Source organism: Monomorium pharaonis, chromosome 3, assembly GCF_013373865.1.
Source record: "Monomorium pharaonis isolate MP-MQ-018 chromosome 3, ASM1337386v2, whole genome shotgun sequence".
Lineage (NCBI taxonomy): Eukaryota > Metazoa > Arthropoda > Insecta > Hymenoptera > Formicidae > Monomorium > Monomorium pharaonis.
In genome coordinates, this window is record NC_050469.1 from 18,453,613 (window position 1) to 18,468,989 (window position 15,377).

At 37.5% G+C, this 15,377-nt stretch overlaps 2 protein-coding genes across 2 annotated transcripts; both read left to right on the forward strand.

The window, feature by feature from the left end:
• The first annotated feature begins 2,670 nt into the window (after positions 1-2,670).
• On the forward strand, positions 2,671-3,618 carry LOC118644652 (general transcription factor II-I repeat domain-containing protein 2B-like). The gene has a single exon (XM_036283642.1). It carries the CDS (start codon positions 2,671-2,673, stop codon positions 3,616-3,618), a length of 948 nt encoding a protein of 315 aa, XP_036139535.1.
• Positions 3,619-9,382: 5,764 nt separating this feature from the next.
• On the forward strand, positions 9,383-14,210 carry LOC118644653. Its single transcript, XM_036283643.1, has 4 exons — positions 9,383-9,388; positions 10,080-10,204; positions 10,253-10,535; positions 10,764-14,210. Exons 1-4 carry the CDS (start codon positions 9,383-9,385, stop codon positions 14,208-14,210), a joined length of 3,861 nt encoding a protein of 1,286 aa, XP_036139536.1.
• Positions 14,211-15,377: the final 1,167 nt, after the last annotated feature.

Here is a 15,377-nt window from a genome sequence, read left to right on the forward strand (position 1 = left end):
CCAAAATACCAAGAATAATATGAGATGATTATTATTTCTTAAAGGATACAAATGTATAAATACTTTTTTGTAAAGATTTAATGATCATACAGACCCATCAAAAGTAAAAGATTAATTACTAATTAATACAGACCTATCAAAGGTAAAAGATTAATTACTAATTAATCTTTTATTTTTGATGGATCTATACAATCATTAAATCTTTACAAAAAAGGATTTATACGTTTATATCTCTTAAGAAATAATAATTCTATATTATTTTTGGTATTTTGGTAATAATAATATTATTTCACATTGTAATATAATCAATACTATTATAGAAAGACTGATCTGAGATTATTAATTTAGAATCTTTACAACACAAATGACTTTAGTGTTAAATTAATTAATAAATACAATTTTGGTTTTATTTATTTATTTATTTAATTATTAAAGTAAACATGTAGTAAATATCACATAATTTTATAAGAAAGATAATCTTTACATAGTAAATGCAGTCAGAATTAAACAGCAAAGACAGTTTACAGTAACTCGTATTGTAAAGATCCTAAATTAATAATCTCATTAAAGTTTAATATTTAGCACTAACCTGCGTTTTGCTGACCGACCTGTCATCTCCGCGAGATTATTTAGGTCAGTGCTCGGAATTAGTTGCACATTTCGCCTCGATTCCTGAGGCACCGCCTGCTATGCCCCCACTACCGCTCTAGGCTCGACGGCCGAGCCGCCGATCGCGCGCGTGGCCTTGTGTCTCAGGAGCGTCCTGCGATAGATATGCCTGGATCCATTCGCGTGATTAAAATTTTTCTTGCGCTGTGAATAATTTTTTTATTTTTACACACAATTAAAGTTATTAATATTATTTTTACGTCTATAAACATATTTGTATGTACATATAATGACAATAATATAATATAATGTAATAATTGTAATTTTGTCAATAGCTTTCCACATCACCCAAGAGGTACTATTGTTGACGCGTTTTTTTTTAAGTGGTTTCCCTTATGTCTTATGCCTATTTAACTAAATGATAATAAGAACGATAATAAATTATGTGACTTGGCAAGAAAATTGTACTCGAAACGTATTAATTTTTATTTGATCTTTTGGGTCGTTTGCGATTCTACAAGGAATAGTATATCCACAGATAATTTAGAAGAATTAGTTCATATCAACGAGGATAATGATGTATCGCTTTTCTGTGAAAGACGAACGTTTTTCTGTATTTATATTTTTTATTAACATGGAAAAAATTCGAAGATGAAAGTTTCGGAGACGTGGACAACACGATGCATCTAAAATTTTGAAGAACTCAACTGTCTCTTCTAACCGTGCTTTCAAAGAAAGATTATGTCGCAAATCGCAAATTCTGCCTGAAATTCTAGGCTTTATTTTTCGATTTGCACAGTGAGAGGATTCTCAAAAAGAAATAAATCATTTCTTAGCGTTTCGAAGCGTTCATTGAAACGCGTATCAAATTGATTTATTAGAGAATCAATTATATTTATATACTTTTTAAAATTACATTCTGTGCCATATTTTTCGAAGAGAATCTGGCAGGACGGAAAAAAGTGAAGAATATTGTTTTTAATTGACTTTTGAATAATTGTAACTTTCTGCGAAATAAATTGACATGACTAACTAATTGAGAAATTATTTGATCGGTCTTTTGCAGCTTTAAATTAAGAATATTTAAATGGTTTGTCATGTCAGTTATGAGAGCAAGCTTGCAAAGCGAGTTTACATTCTCAAAAAAAGATTTAACTTCATATTTTGCAGCAAAATTTTCTTGCAAGAAAAGAAAGATCTCTTTTCTTATTGCAAAGTACGTTACATTATGTTCTTGAAGAAGTTGCTGAAAAAGAATTGTTTTTTATGACTGAGAAATTTTTAACCACTTTTAATAATATTAATGATTTTTCACTTAAGGGAATGCTAGCAGTTTCTTCAAGAGTCGATGAATTTCTAAATGACTACTGCTGCGATGAGGCATTTCTTTACAAATTTTTCCTTGTAGAATGACTTGAAATTTTTTGCGATTAAATTTGAAATTGCATATGAGGCTTTAAGAGCTTGTACTGAAGGTGTAGCATTCGATATTCGAACTACACCTTCTTAATAAATCAATTTGAATCCTTTGATTAAATTAAACTTCTCCTCGTCTACATACTTCAAGTACTTGTGCGAATGCTTAATCTTATAATGCCTAAACAGGGCGTATTTTTTAAAATATTGGGTTTATACCCACATAGAAGACAGATTATTTTATTATCAATACACATGAAAAAAAGCTTTTTTCCCATACCTTGTCGAAATGTTGGTCGTATCTCTGCTCGCTATCAATTTTTTAAAGAAGATTTAGAGTAGGATTTTTCACTCCCAGTTACAAAACAGCAGAAAAATTTGTAAATCAGACTTCCGTGAATCAGACTTAAACACAAGACGTTTATGTATCCTTCTAATTTCGCGGGTTTGTTTTAGGCGCGTACTCCTACCGCGTATTGACAGGCAATTGTTTTATCTCTCCTACGCTGTCTCCTAACGGCCAGCCGAGTCGTGCCGCGTGCTTGATCAGGGTCTCGTGTTAGGTTCTAAAGTTTGAGATTTATGAAATTTTCTGCTGTTTTGTCATTGTGAGTGAAAAGTCCTATCCTAGATCTTCTTTAAAAAATGGATAGCGAGCAGAGATACGACCAACATTTTGACAAGGTATGGGAAGAAAGCTTTTTCACGTGTATCGATAATAAAATCATCTGTCTTCTCTGTGGGTATAAACCCAGTATTGTTAAAAAATATGTCCTGCTTAGGCATTATAAGATTAAGCATTCGCACGAGTACTCGAAGTATGTGGACGAGGAGAAATTTAATTTAATCGAAGGATTAAAATTGATTTATCAAGAAGGTTGTAGTTCGAATATCGAAAATGTTACACCTTCAGTTAAAGCTCTTAAAGCCTCTTATGCGATTTCAAATTTAATCGCAAAAAATTCCAAGCCGTTCTGCGAGGGAAAATTTATAAAGGAATGCCTCATCACAGCAGTAGAGTCATTTGGAAATTCATTGACTCTTGAAGAAGCTGCTAGCATTCCTTTAAGTGACAAAACAGTACAATCCCGAATAAGTGATATTGCTTCATCTTTAGAAAATAAACTAAAATCTCTCTTAACATCTTGTTCCTTTTTTTCATTGTGCCTAGACGAAAGCACCGATAATCGACATGTAAGTCAATTGAGCATTTTTGTTCGAATCGTGCAAAACGATTTTTCACATGTCGAGGAGCTATTAGATTTCGTTCCATTGCATTCAAGAACAACAGGCTTAGATATTTTCAAAGCCGTTGATCAAACTTTAAAAAAGTTTGATACTAATTTTGTAAAATGTTCAGCTATCGTTACCGATGGCGCAAAAGCAATGATTGGCGCAAAGAATGGATTATTCGGTCAAATAAAGCAGCGAGGTTTAAAGTTCCCTGTCATTCATTGCGTAATTCATCAAGAAGCGTTATGTGGGAAAGTTGTGAAACTATCCACGGCAATGCAAACCGTGACAAAAATTATCAATACTATCAAAGGTGGTCAAAAATTTCTTAGTCATAGAAAGTTTCAGCAATTTCTCTAGGAACATAACGCAACGTACACAGATGTACCTCTATATTGTGAAGTTCGGTGGCTCAGCGCAGGAAGATGCTTAGAAAAATTCTTTGCAATAAGAAAAGAGATCTTCCTTTTCTTGCAAGAAAATTTTGCTGCAAAATATGAAGAATTCAAATCTTTTTTCGAGGATGTAAACTCGCTTTGCGAGCTTGCTCTCATAACTGACATGACAAATCATTTAAATATTCTTAATTTAAAGCTGCAAAAGACCAATCAAGTAATTCCTCAATTAGTTAGTCATGTCGATTCTTTTCGTAGAAAATTAGAATTATTTAAAAATCAATTAGAAAGCAATATTCTTCACTTTTTTCCGTCCTGCCAGATTCTCTTCGAAGAATACGGCACAGATTGTAATTTTAAAAAATATATAAATATAATCGATTCTCTAATAAATCAATTTGATAGGCGTTTCAATGACTTCGAAACGCTAAGAAATGATTTAATTCTTTTTGAGAATCCTCTCACTGTGCAAATCGAGAAACAAAGCCTAGACTTTCAGGCAGAACTTTGCGATTTGCAACATGATCTCTCTTTAAAAGCACGGTTAGAAAAGGGAGTTGAGTTCTTCAAAATTTTAGATGCATCGTGTTATCCACGTCTCCGAAACTTTGGTCTTCGAATTTTCTCCATGTTTGGGTCCACATATTTATGCGAATGCTCATTTTCTAAAATGAAAAATATAAAAACAGAGAAACGTTCATCTTTAAGCGATGCATCATTATCCTCATTAGTAGTATAGGGGCAGCCATGGGGCGTCACAACAAACCCCCACTCCTCGCCCTCACAGCGGGTGGTGGCGCCATCACAGCGGGGGGTGTCTGCCCCCTTCCCCCCTGTTTGGGGCAGCCATGGTGCATCAAAACAAACCCGAACTTCTGTTCCTCGGCCTGATGACAAACCTAACCCCACTCTTCCTCCGAGTGGTGTCAAACCTAACCACCTTCCCCCGTCTGGGCCTGGTGGGGAAGACTAGACGCTGTGACGTCACGAGTTTGAATGGCGCGTTTTGATTGGATACCCCATGGCTGCCCCGAGCTTTGAATGGGTAGCCTGAGTTTGTGTCGTCACGATTTTGAACGGAGGGTTCTGATTGGATACCCCATGGCTGCCACGAGTCTTGATTGGCCCTCCATGGCTGCCCCGAGCCTTGATTGGCTGTCCTGAGTATACTACTGGATTTTGAATAGGAAAAAGCAGAACTTAGTGCCGAGCGTTTTTACCCAGCGGGGGTGCGGCTCGGACAGGTGGGAGTTTTTGTAAAAATGGGTCAATAGGTTTATAGGTCAAGTATGCTTTGTAAGCGCGAGAGAGAGAACTTTTTGCTATTATATAGTGTTGCCTAAGGTAAAAACAGAAAACGTGTATGTTTTGACTCGGAAAAATGTCAGAAGTGACAAATGATGGAAGTCAGATCTTAGATCTGGGAATCTTGCTCGGCTGGGGGGTTGCGTTTTGGACAGATGTATGTTTTGTAACAGGTTAACAGGCTTACAGAACAAAGGTGCTTTTGTAAGATAGAGAAATCTTTCGCTATTATGTAGAGATACTTAAGGAACAAACAGGAGTGAGTGATTTTCATGAGTCATAAAAATCAATCGCTTTTTGCTATGAAAGCTGAACAAAGAAATATAAGAAAGTTTAACTTTTGTAAAAGAATTTTTTTTGCTATTATGTAGAGATACTTTAGACACAAACAGAAACTAGTATGTTTAGAGTTTTATAAAAATCAAAAACTATGTATTATGGAAGGGACTAAAAGAAATATGAAGAGTTACGAGTAAAAAATAGTTTTATTTTAATACGCAAACTTTTCGTACAAAAATACATTGTAACTGACCAAAATTATACAAAAAATTATGCTTTACGTTTTGACAAAATTATATTGGTAATTTCGTTACAACGCAGTGTAATCAGTTCCAAAAATATTATATTAAAATAAACGTCGAGGAAAGTTAAATCGTTAATTTGAGTACGCACATTGCGTTCAATATTCTCCTGATTACCTTTTATTGTTAATTTTATAATTTCGCAATCTACATAACTTAGTGGTAGTTTAAGTTCAATTTCTTGAATTAAGCGTTGCGCACACACATTGACGCTTTCACTTAACGATTTTAAATGTTCTAAATGTGCGTCGACACATTTGATTACATTCAGCAATCCCTGGAACGTAGTTTTCTGCATCACTATTGCAACGGAGTAGTGTCTCCGTTTCTTCGTTACTGGTAAAGAATCTGCAGCATCTTCAACGGTTTCCTCCGAAGAGCGTTCCTCTTCAATTTCCTTATACGATATTAGAATGGATCTTGATCCATAGGCCGAGGTGAAGTTGATGTTGATGTTTTTTATACCGACGGGATTCGGCTTTAATTTGCCAGCACCGCGCAAGTACTCACTCATGAGGCCCGTATGATCTTGAAATTGCAGCCAGGAGTCGACGTCGAAATTAATACCGTCGGCGTTGTTACCGCTTAATTTTATTAATGGAACGAAGACTCCCTCCTTCGTTGATTGTAATCCGACTTGTATTCTCTTCGTATGCGAGTTATTAAGCCCATACGTAGTGGTAAGCAGCATATGAAGCCTATCGTTTCTTCCTTCGTCGAAGTTACGCGTTCCGAGATTATCGCGAATTGCCTGGTTCGAGGAGTTATAATTAACACTTTGTTGCTGGTTGGCCATTGTTCTTTCTTCTTCTTCTTTTTCAGCGTTGTATAAAGACACAGAATGAAACCAGTAAGTGAAATAAGCCGCGTAACTCTCACACTCGCAATTCAAAAGTTCGAGAGGGTTGAGGAAAACTTTTTGTTCGCGAGGTTGACGCTTCGAAGGAAGAATATCGAATGAATTCGCGTTTACATCGTGGAAAATGCCCTCACCTCTGTTTGTGACGTAATAAAAGTTGCGCGCGCAAATGAGACAGTGGTGGGAAAACGTAAATAAAATTTTTATAAACTAAAATTTTATTTAAATTTTTTAGTTTTAAATAATTACGCTACGATAGCTACACAAAAATTCAAATCACAAAGATTGAATGTAAAATTTATAAAAATTAAGTATTATTTATAAAACATTTTGAACTAAAAATTTATGTAAAAGTAACGAGTAAAAATTTGAATTCGGAATGTGAAGTAACCGTTAGAGACGAGACAAGATCAAACTTGCACGAACATGTATTCTTTCTTCTCGAATCTAATTGTTTGCTGTTGGTCGTAGAATATTAAAAAAATGAAAATGCGATTCTTCATCGACTTAGCTAAAATTTTTAAAATTCTAGATATAAAATTTAAGAAAAAATAATTAACATTAATTAAAGCATGGTTGGTTAAAAAATTTAAGTAAAAAGTCAAAATTTAGAAGGTGAATTACATGCTACAGATAAGTAGTTTGTGTATGATTTATCTTTCAGATAAATAAATTACTTCTGAAACAAAAATTATAGAAAATATATTACACATTTGGTTTTATTTAAAAAAATATATAAATATACATAAATGTTATACTATGGAAATAACTAATTTTTGCGCGATTTCTCTTTTATGAGAAAAATAACGAATTTTTCAAGAAGATTCAGGTATACGAAGAAAAGTGGGAAACTAGTTTACCAATAAGGTAAGTAGAAAATCACGCCCACTATTCCAATATTTTCAGCGCAAGATGAGTTTATTGGGTAAAAATTTCGTGTTGCATGAGAATTCTCTTTCATGAGAAAAAATAATGAATTTTTCGAAAAAGATACAGGCACAGGAAGAAAAGTGGGAAACTAGTTTACCAATAGGGTAAGTAGAAAATCACACCCACTATACCCAATATTTTCAGCCTAAGATGGACTTACAGGGTATAAATTTCGTGTTTTGTTACGTACAAGTGCTAGTTCTTATGCTTTCGTGCGAGTTAGCATATTCCTAGAGACAATTGTGTGAGTGTGAGTTTTTGCTTGTGCGAGAAAAGACCCCTAAAAAAGTCGAAAATGGATCTGCGCGCCATTATAGTGCGATTTTTTATCATAGTATGTAATCAGTGTAAAGAAATAAAAAAGGGGGATTATTTTAAACATTTATCGCATGTCGACGACGAGATCAATTATTCGCTATTCGAGCGTTTCGCAAAAAAAGAGTGTTCCAACACTCTGTTGTGCATGCTATACAAGCACGGCTATTTTTGCGGAAACGCCCGAATAGAAAAAATAATAGCTCGTATCGTCGAAGCGCGAATGACTGCCAAGCGCTATTACGAAAATGACGCGAGTGGGTGCATCGAGTCTTTTGTACATCGTCGAAGAGAATCAGGTAAGAAAAAATATTAAATTCCGATAAAGTTGGCATGAAAAAAGTTAATATTTTTATTTTAATTACGACTTTTTTGTAGGAGAGAGATCTGTAGCGCGCGTAAGCCCTTTCCGTACGCAATACGGACGTCTCAGCTTGAGACGACGGCGTGAGGCTGAGGTAGATGAGGAAGCTGTACCAGTGCGTAAGTTGAAAATAAAATATATTTCTTAAAATTTTAGTTAAAAGTTTAGTTCATATTAAAAGTTTTAATTTTTAGGAAGACGACGAATTGACGAAGTTCCCGAAGCCGATATAAACGCGGTAGCAGTACCAGCAGCAGCAGCACCCCCTCGCGTCATCCCCGTTGTGGTATTGGACTCTGGTAAGCAATAATTTAAAAACAAAATACAAGATATTACTCAAAAAATTAATTAATATTACCATGATAGGTTTAATAATAATAATAATAATAAATAAATAAATTATGATTTTAGATGACGACTCACAGAATGAGGTGATACCGAGCTCGTTGGACTCAGCAGCGATATTTACACCGAGTAAGTATTTTTTTAAAATTTCCTACTTAATTCAGATTAATTCATAAGAATAATAATAATAATAAAATAATGTTATTTTTCAGTACGAGAAGAAGAAAGGGAAAACGAAGCGGTGGAAGAGGACCCTTTCGAAAGAATGGTGGCAGAGCGGGAGGAACAGGCAATGCGGAGATATTTTGAAGAGAGAGAAGAACGGGAGATGGAGGAAGAAGAAGTGGAAGATGAAGATGGGGGTGAGGAGGAGGAGGAGGAGGAGGAAGAAGATAACGAGGATGATGATAATGAGGATGATGATAACGTGAATGATGATAACGAGGATGATGATAATGGCGATGAGTCTGAGGAGGAGGAAGAGGAGGAAGAGGAGGAGGAACAGCAGGAGGAGGAGGAGGAGGAGGAGGAAGAGGACGAGAACGAGGAAAATGAAGAGACGGAGGAAGGAGAAAACGAAGAAGAGGAAGAGAGAGAAGGAAATGAAGAGGAGAGAGAGGAGGAAGAAATAGAAATACCGACCACACTTGATTCAGAAGTGTTATTTTCACAAAGTAAGTTTTTGTAATAAGTTTTTACAATTAAGATAAAATTGTAGGTAAAATATAATAAATTTCAGAAAAATATAATATTATGTTATTTGTTAGTAGGAGAAATCGAGGCAGTGAACATGTCAAGTATAGAAGAAGAAGGGGCAAATGAAGAGGAGGGAGAAAATATGTTAGAAGAGGAGGAAGAAGTGATAGAGAGAGAAGAGGAAGGAGGCGCCGTCGGCGTAGAAGCTATAGGTAATATTTTAGTATAATATATTATTTTAAAATATAGAATTAAATATAATTTTAGAAATATAATTTTAATTTTAATAGAAATCACTCTCTCCCAAATCCGTGAATTTATTTGGGAACACGGAATGGAGGTACCGGAGATCCTTATTTAATATTAGGTTCGGGGGACTACGACATCACACACGCACTCACACACACACACACACACAAACACACACACTCACTCACATTGTAGAGATTATTTCCATTACATAAAAATTCATTTAATAATATTATACAATTAATAAAAAAAATAAAAAATTAAAAAAATGTATTTTATAAATTTTATTAAATATTATATTCAGCACATGTATTTATTTGAAAATGTTTTATTTACCTTGAAATAAAATTTAATTTTACGGAATAAGTAAATTTATATAAATAAAAAAGTCTAAGTAAGAACCCTTTTTTACATTAAAAAATTTATATTTGATTGATTTAACAATTTTAATATCACGGGAAAAAATCTAAATTTTTAAATAATAATAAACTAGTTTTATAAAAAAGAACAAAAATGTATAAACTTTATTAAATATATTAAATTAAAATAATTGTGTTGCATTAAAACTTGAAATAAATTTTTAAATACGAAAAAAATTGAAAAATAATTTTATAAATTATTATTATTCTGACAAATTTAACTTATAATTTTTTATATAAATTTATTACGTAACTGATTTAAAAATTTTGACATTTTCCTTCTCGTTTGCCACTAAAAAATTATATTATTTAGTACAAATCGGTGCCGGTGTTGGGCAAACTATTAACGTCAACGACGAGGAGGCTACCTTGAGTGGCAATGAAACAGAGAAGGAGGAGGAGGAAGAAAATTATGCTGAGCAAGCGCAACATCGGCAACAAGAACAGCAGCAACAACATCGTCGACAAACGCAGAATAGTGAACTTAAGTATATAGTACTAAGAGCGGAAAATTCTCGGCGCTTTAAAAATTTTAGGACGCTTGGGAGGGAAGCGTCATTTTCAATACGGCCGATTCCTGATGGCGCGAATGCCATACAATGGATAGAAAACGCATTCCGTGAGTTACACGCCTACATTTTACGCTCGAGCGCTCCGTCCGATTACGTCGGATTAACTTTTTATTCGGCGGAGCTAACGCATGGACCGGCCGGCTTATCATTCCGTCCGGCGCGAGACTTAACTCCCGAGGACATTTGGCACCTCGTGAGTTCAGTAGCGCAAAGTGCCGGCGGAATGGATGTGGCGCAAAATTTTTTGGTGAGCGTCTTCAACGTCGCAGTTCCGTTAGGTCGCGGACGCTCATCAAATAAATTATCACGCGAAGACGTCTCGAAGCGTTCAATTTTACAAATTAATAACAGCGATAATTTGTGTCTCCCTCGCGCTTTGGTGGTATCACGGATACATAGTCAGCGGGGAAACGTGCGCGAGGGAGAATTACATAGAACGTGGAACCAAGTTAGATGTCGGACATCTGCGTTACAGCGCGAATTAGCGTTAGAATTAGTGCGTAACGCAGGTGTCGTAATCCCAGAAGAGGGATGCGGAATTCCACAAATTGAACGCTTCCAACGGTTTCTCCTACCCGAAAATATTGCAATATTAGTTTATAACTTTAGTACTTTCGGGCGTGGTGAGAAACCGTTGTACGACGGCTCCGCGTTACTAGGATCGTTAGGACGCGAACCCTCGTATTGTCTTAACATCATGTACTATGAGCGTTCGCGTCACTACAATCCGATTTTAAATTTAAAAGCCGCAGCCGGTTCACGCGGAGGGTACTGTGTCGCATGTAACGTAGGCTATCGTCCGAATAAGGGGCACCGTTGCGCGAAAAAATGTCCGCGGTGTTACGCAGCGTCGCATTGTGAAAATTACGATGCGATGCTCGTCAGATGCGGGAAATGTAAACGCAGCTTTTTCGGGCAAGCGTGTTATAATCGACATCGCGAAGTCAACTCATATGACAGCAAATCGCACGCATCCGTTTGTGATTCTGTTAAAGTTTGCGACGGATGTGGGCGATTTGTCAAATCGGGAACGGAACATAAATGCGACGAGTCGTATTGCAAGACGTGCCGCTCGCCCCGTCCGTCGAATCATCAATGTTACATGCAACCTCTTCGCCGCAAAACCGTAGTCGAAGATCCTGGCGAGGGTACGAGTACGGGTAAACGGGTAGAGGTTGTGCGTAACAAAGATAACGACGAATTGACGAACAGTCGTAGCAAAGGTCTCGTCGCGTTTGTGTTTTATGACTTTGAAACACGTCAAGACGAGCTGCTACAAGGTAGTGAAGACTCCTATCTTCACGTACCAACTCTCTGCGTCGCGCATCAAGTTTGCGAAGCATGCTCCGCGCTAGAGGAAGACGCGACGCGCTGTCGTTGGTGTGGGATACGCGAATTTGTGTTTCGAGATGATCCTGTGAAACAATTCGTTGATTTCGTAACTCGATCGACGAAATGTTTCAAAAAGATCATCTGTATCGCGCATAACGCGAAAGCATTTGACGCACAATTCATATTAAAATATTTAGTAGAAAAGACGGAAATGACAGAAAAACCCGAGTTAATTTTGAACGGGACAAAAATAATCGCGATAACGCTTGGTCATGTTAAATTTATAGACAGCGTAAATTACATGCCCATGCGTTTATCCGAATTACCCAAGGCTTTCGGGCTGAGGGATACGTCGGATAAAGGTGTATTTCCTCATCTTTTCAATACGATCGAAAACCAGACGTATGTCGGACCTTTACCCGACATTCGATATTTTTGTCCCGATCAAATGAAATCGGAAGAACGCGAACAATTTTTAGCTTGGCACTCAAAGTTGTCTAACGAAGGTTACATCTTTGATTTCCAACGCGAAATTGTTCGCTACTGCCGTAACGACGTCGTCATTCTTCGGCGCGCGTGTATGGAATTCAGAAAAATCTTTCTGGAGCGCGGTGACGTGTGTCCCTTCGAGGAATGCACGACTATCGCATCAACGTGTATGAAAGTTTTTCGTAAAAACTTTCTACGCAGTGATGAAATAGGCGTGATTCCGTCGAAGGGATACAGAAATGCAGACAAGCAATCGCAGAAAGCTCTGCGCTGGCTTGTGTGGATGGAGCGCGAACTCGGTCATCCGGTCATTCACGCGGGTCGAGGACGCGAGCACGTAATTGCAGGCGCGACTGTTGACGGATATTACGAGACGGAGACTGCTAACGAGACACGACGTTACGTTTTACAATTCCACGGTTGTTTTTGGCACGGGTGCCCAAGTTGCTTTCGCGTTAATCGTGATCGTACACTTTTATCCGCGAATCCCGAAGACACCATCGACACGCGTTACGAGCGAACTCTCGCGCGGACATGGCGTCTTCAAAGACTAGGATATCGCGTGACCGAAAAGTGGGAGTGCGACTTTGATCGAGAGGTGCGAGAAAATCGGGAAATGCATACTTATTTCGAAAATCACGCGTTATTGAAACTCGCACCTCTCAATCCACGCGAGGCATTTTACGGCGGACGTACCGAGAACATCGCGACCCACTACGAAGTTAAGGGTACAGAGAAAATACGTTACGTCGACGTATGTTCTTTGTACCCTTACGTATTGAAAACCGGTGCTTTCCCGATTGGTCATCCCGATATTTACATTGGTGAAGAATGCGGTAGATTAATCGGGACAGCACCGAATTTTAATTTTGATAACGTAGAGGGTCTTGTCCGCTGTAAAGTACTCCCACCGCGCGAACTATATCATCCGGTGCTCCCCTATCGCGTTAACGGGAAATTAATATTCGGACTATGCCGTAGTTGCTGCGAAACCTTCTCGACGTTACCCTGCACTCACGATTCTCCCTCCGATCGTGAATTCGAGGGTACATGGGTGTCCTGCGAATTGCGCAAGGCTGTCGAGAAGGGTTATTTCGTGACGGAAGTGAGCGAAATTTGGCAATATAATGTCACGAGGTACGACCCCGGTACTCGGCAGGGTGGCTTGTTTGCCGAATACATAAATACTTTCCTGCAATTAAAGCAAGAAGCCAGCGGCTGGCCGAGCGAATGCCAGGACGACGAGGTTAAAGAACGTTACCTTCGGGAGTACGAGAAAACCGAAGGTATCGTTCTTGAAAAAAATAATATTGCACGAAATTCTGGCCTTCGTTCGGTCGCTAAGCTGTGCTTAAATTCCTTTTGGGGAAAATTCGGTCAACGAGCTAATCTGCCTAAGACCGAGATCGTGAAAACGTTTCATCATTTTGCCACTTTGCTCACGAGTCCTGAACACGAAATAACCGGTATATTACCCGTCAACGACGAGGTAATGTACGTTTCGTGGCGGCTACGCGAGGAAGCGGTCGTAGCCTCGCCGATAACAAATGTCGTTATCGCTGCCTATACGACGGCACAGGCGAGGCTTGTATTATATAGTTATTTAGAAAAATTAGATAAAAGAGCCTTATATTGCGATACAGACTCGTGTATTTACTTAAGTTCTGGTGTTCCGAACGAGTACGAACCGCGTACGGGTAACTTTTTAGGTGACATGACGGACGAACTCAAAAGCTATGGCAGCGGTAGCTTTATCGAGTCGTTCGTATCAGGAGGACCGAAATTTTATGCGTATGTGGTTCGTACGCCGCAAGGAAACACCCACGAGGTCTGTAAAGTAAAGGGTATAACGTTAAATTACAATAATTCTAAGCTCTTAAATTTCCGTACTATAAGCAACTTAATATCGGGGATAGAAGAAGAAGAAGAGGAAGAAGAGACAACGGGAAGGGATGGCGTGGTAAAACTGCGTTTTAGTGCAATTCGGCGTACAGCGTTTCACGAAATCGTGACACGAACCGAGAAAAAATCCTGTGCGCCGGTATTGCTAAAACGCAGATTTATCGATAAGCGCTATTCGTTCCCGTATGGATTTTGTTAACTGTAAATATAATTTCTTTCTTCTTCTTCTTCTTCTTCTATTTTTTGTTTTAATTTTTAAAATGTAAGATATCCGAGAATTTTCCGCTCATTAGTGTATAAGAAATCTTGTAAATTTTTGTAAAGTTTTTATAAGAAAATTGTACAAAAAATATCTTTTGTAAAATTTGAGAAAAATGTAAATATTGTAAATAAATATATTTTTGTAAAATTTTTCTAACAAGTATGTAAATAGTGTAAATAAGTTTTTGTAAAAAGTGTACAATGTTAGATTTTAAGTATTTTTGTATAATAAAAATTTTATATTTGTACATAAAAATGTTCATTTGTTATAAAATAAAAAAAAGTTGAAATTAAAACATTTCTAATTTTTCATTTTAGTTAAATTTTAGAAAAAGAAAAAAGTTTTACTTGAAAACAAAAATTTCGTACCTTTATCTCCCGTTCCTTTTTAGCGTCATCGTCAATCAGATTGTTAGCCACGATGCCGCTCACGTGTAAGAACTTTAGCGTCGTTAAGCTTATGTACGTACGCACTGCACCGCGGCCCGAATCAGCTAATTTCGTCGGGCGCTGTGCCTTTGTTTCGGCTAGCATACGCGGGGGTACGCTGACACGAGCGTGTCGCCGCCGCCGCCGCCGCCGCCGCCGCCGCCCCTGCGCTGATAAAATTTTCTCTAACTTTAAAAAATTTAATTTAATTTACTTGTTTAAAAAAAAAAGCGAAAATTATTATTCCTACATTTCATTTTTCTTTTTAAAGTCACGTAAAAAAATCAAACCGCTCATTACGCGAAATGGACGTGCGCTGGAAACATCCTTGGACATCGATCGTTTGTGGACCCACTGGCTGTGGGAAAACGATTTTTGTGAAAACTTTTCTCCGGTATTTGTCGCACATGTCCGACGTACGTTTCGAACGAGTTTTGTTTTATTACGCGGAGTGGCAAGAGGCTTATCGTCAATTACAATACGATGCGAGTGTAAAAGAAGAGAACACGCTAAACAACGTTGCAGCGAGGAAGAAAAATGTAATCGAATTTCGCGAGGGATTACCACGCCCGGAGGATTACTCGAACGATCCGCTTATCCCGAAACTGATCATAATCGACGATCTTATGAGAGAATCGTCGTCGAGTGACGTGATCGTGGATCTTTTTACCAAAGG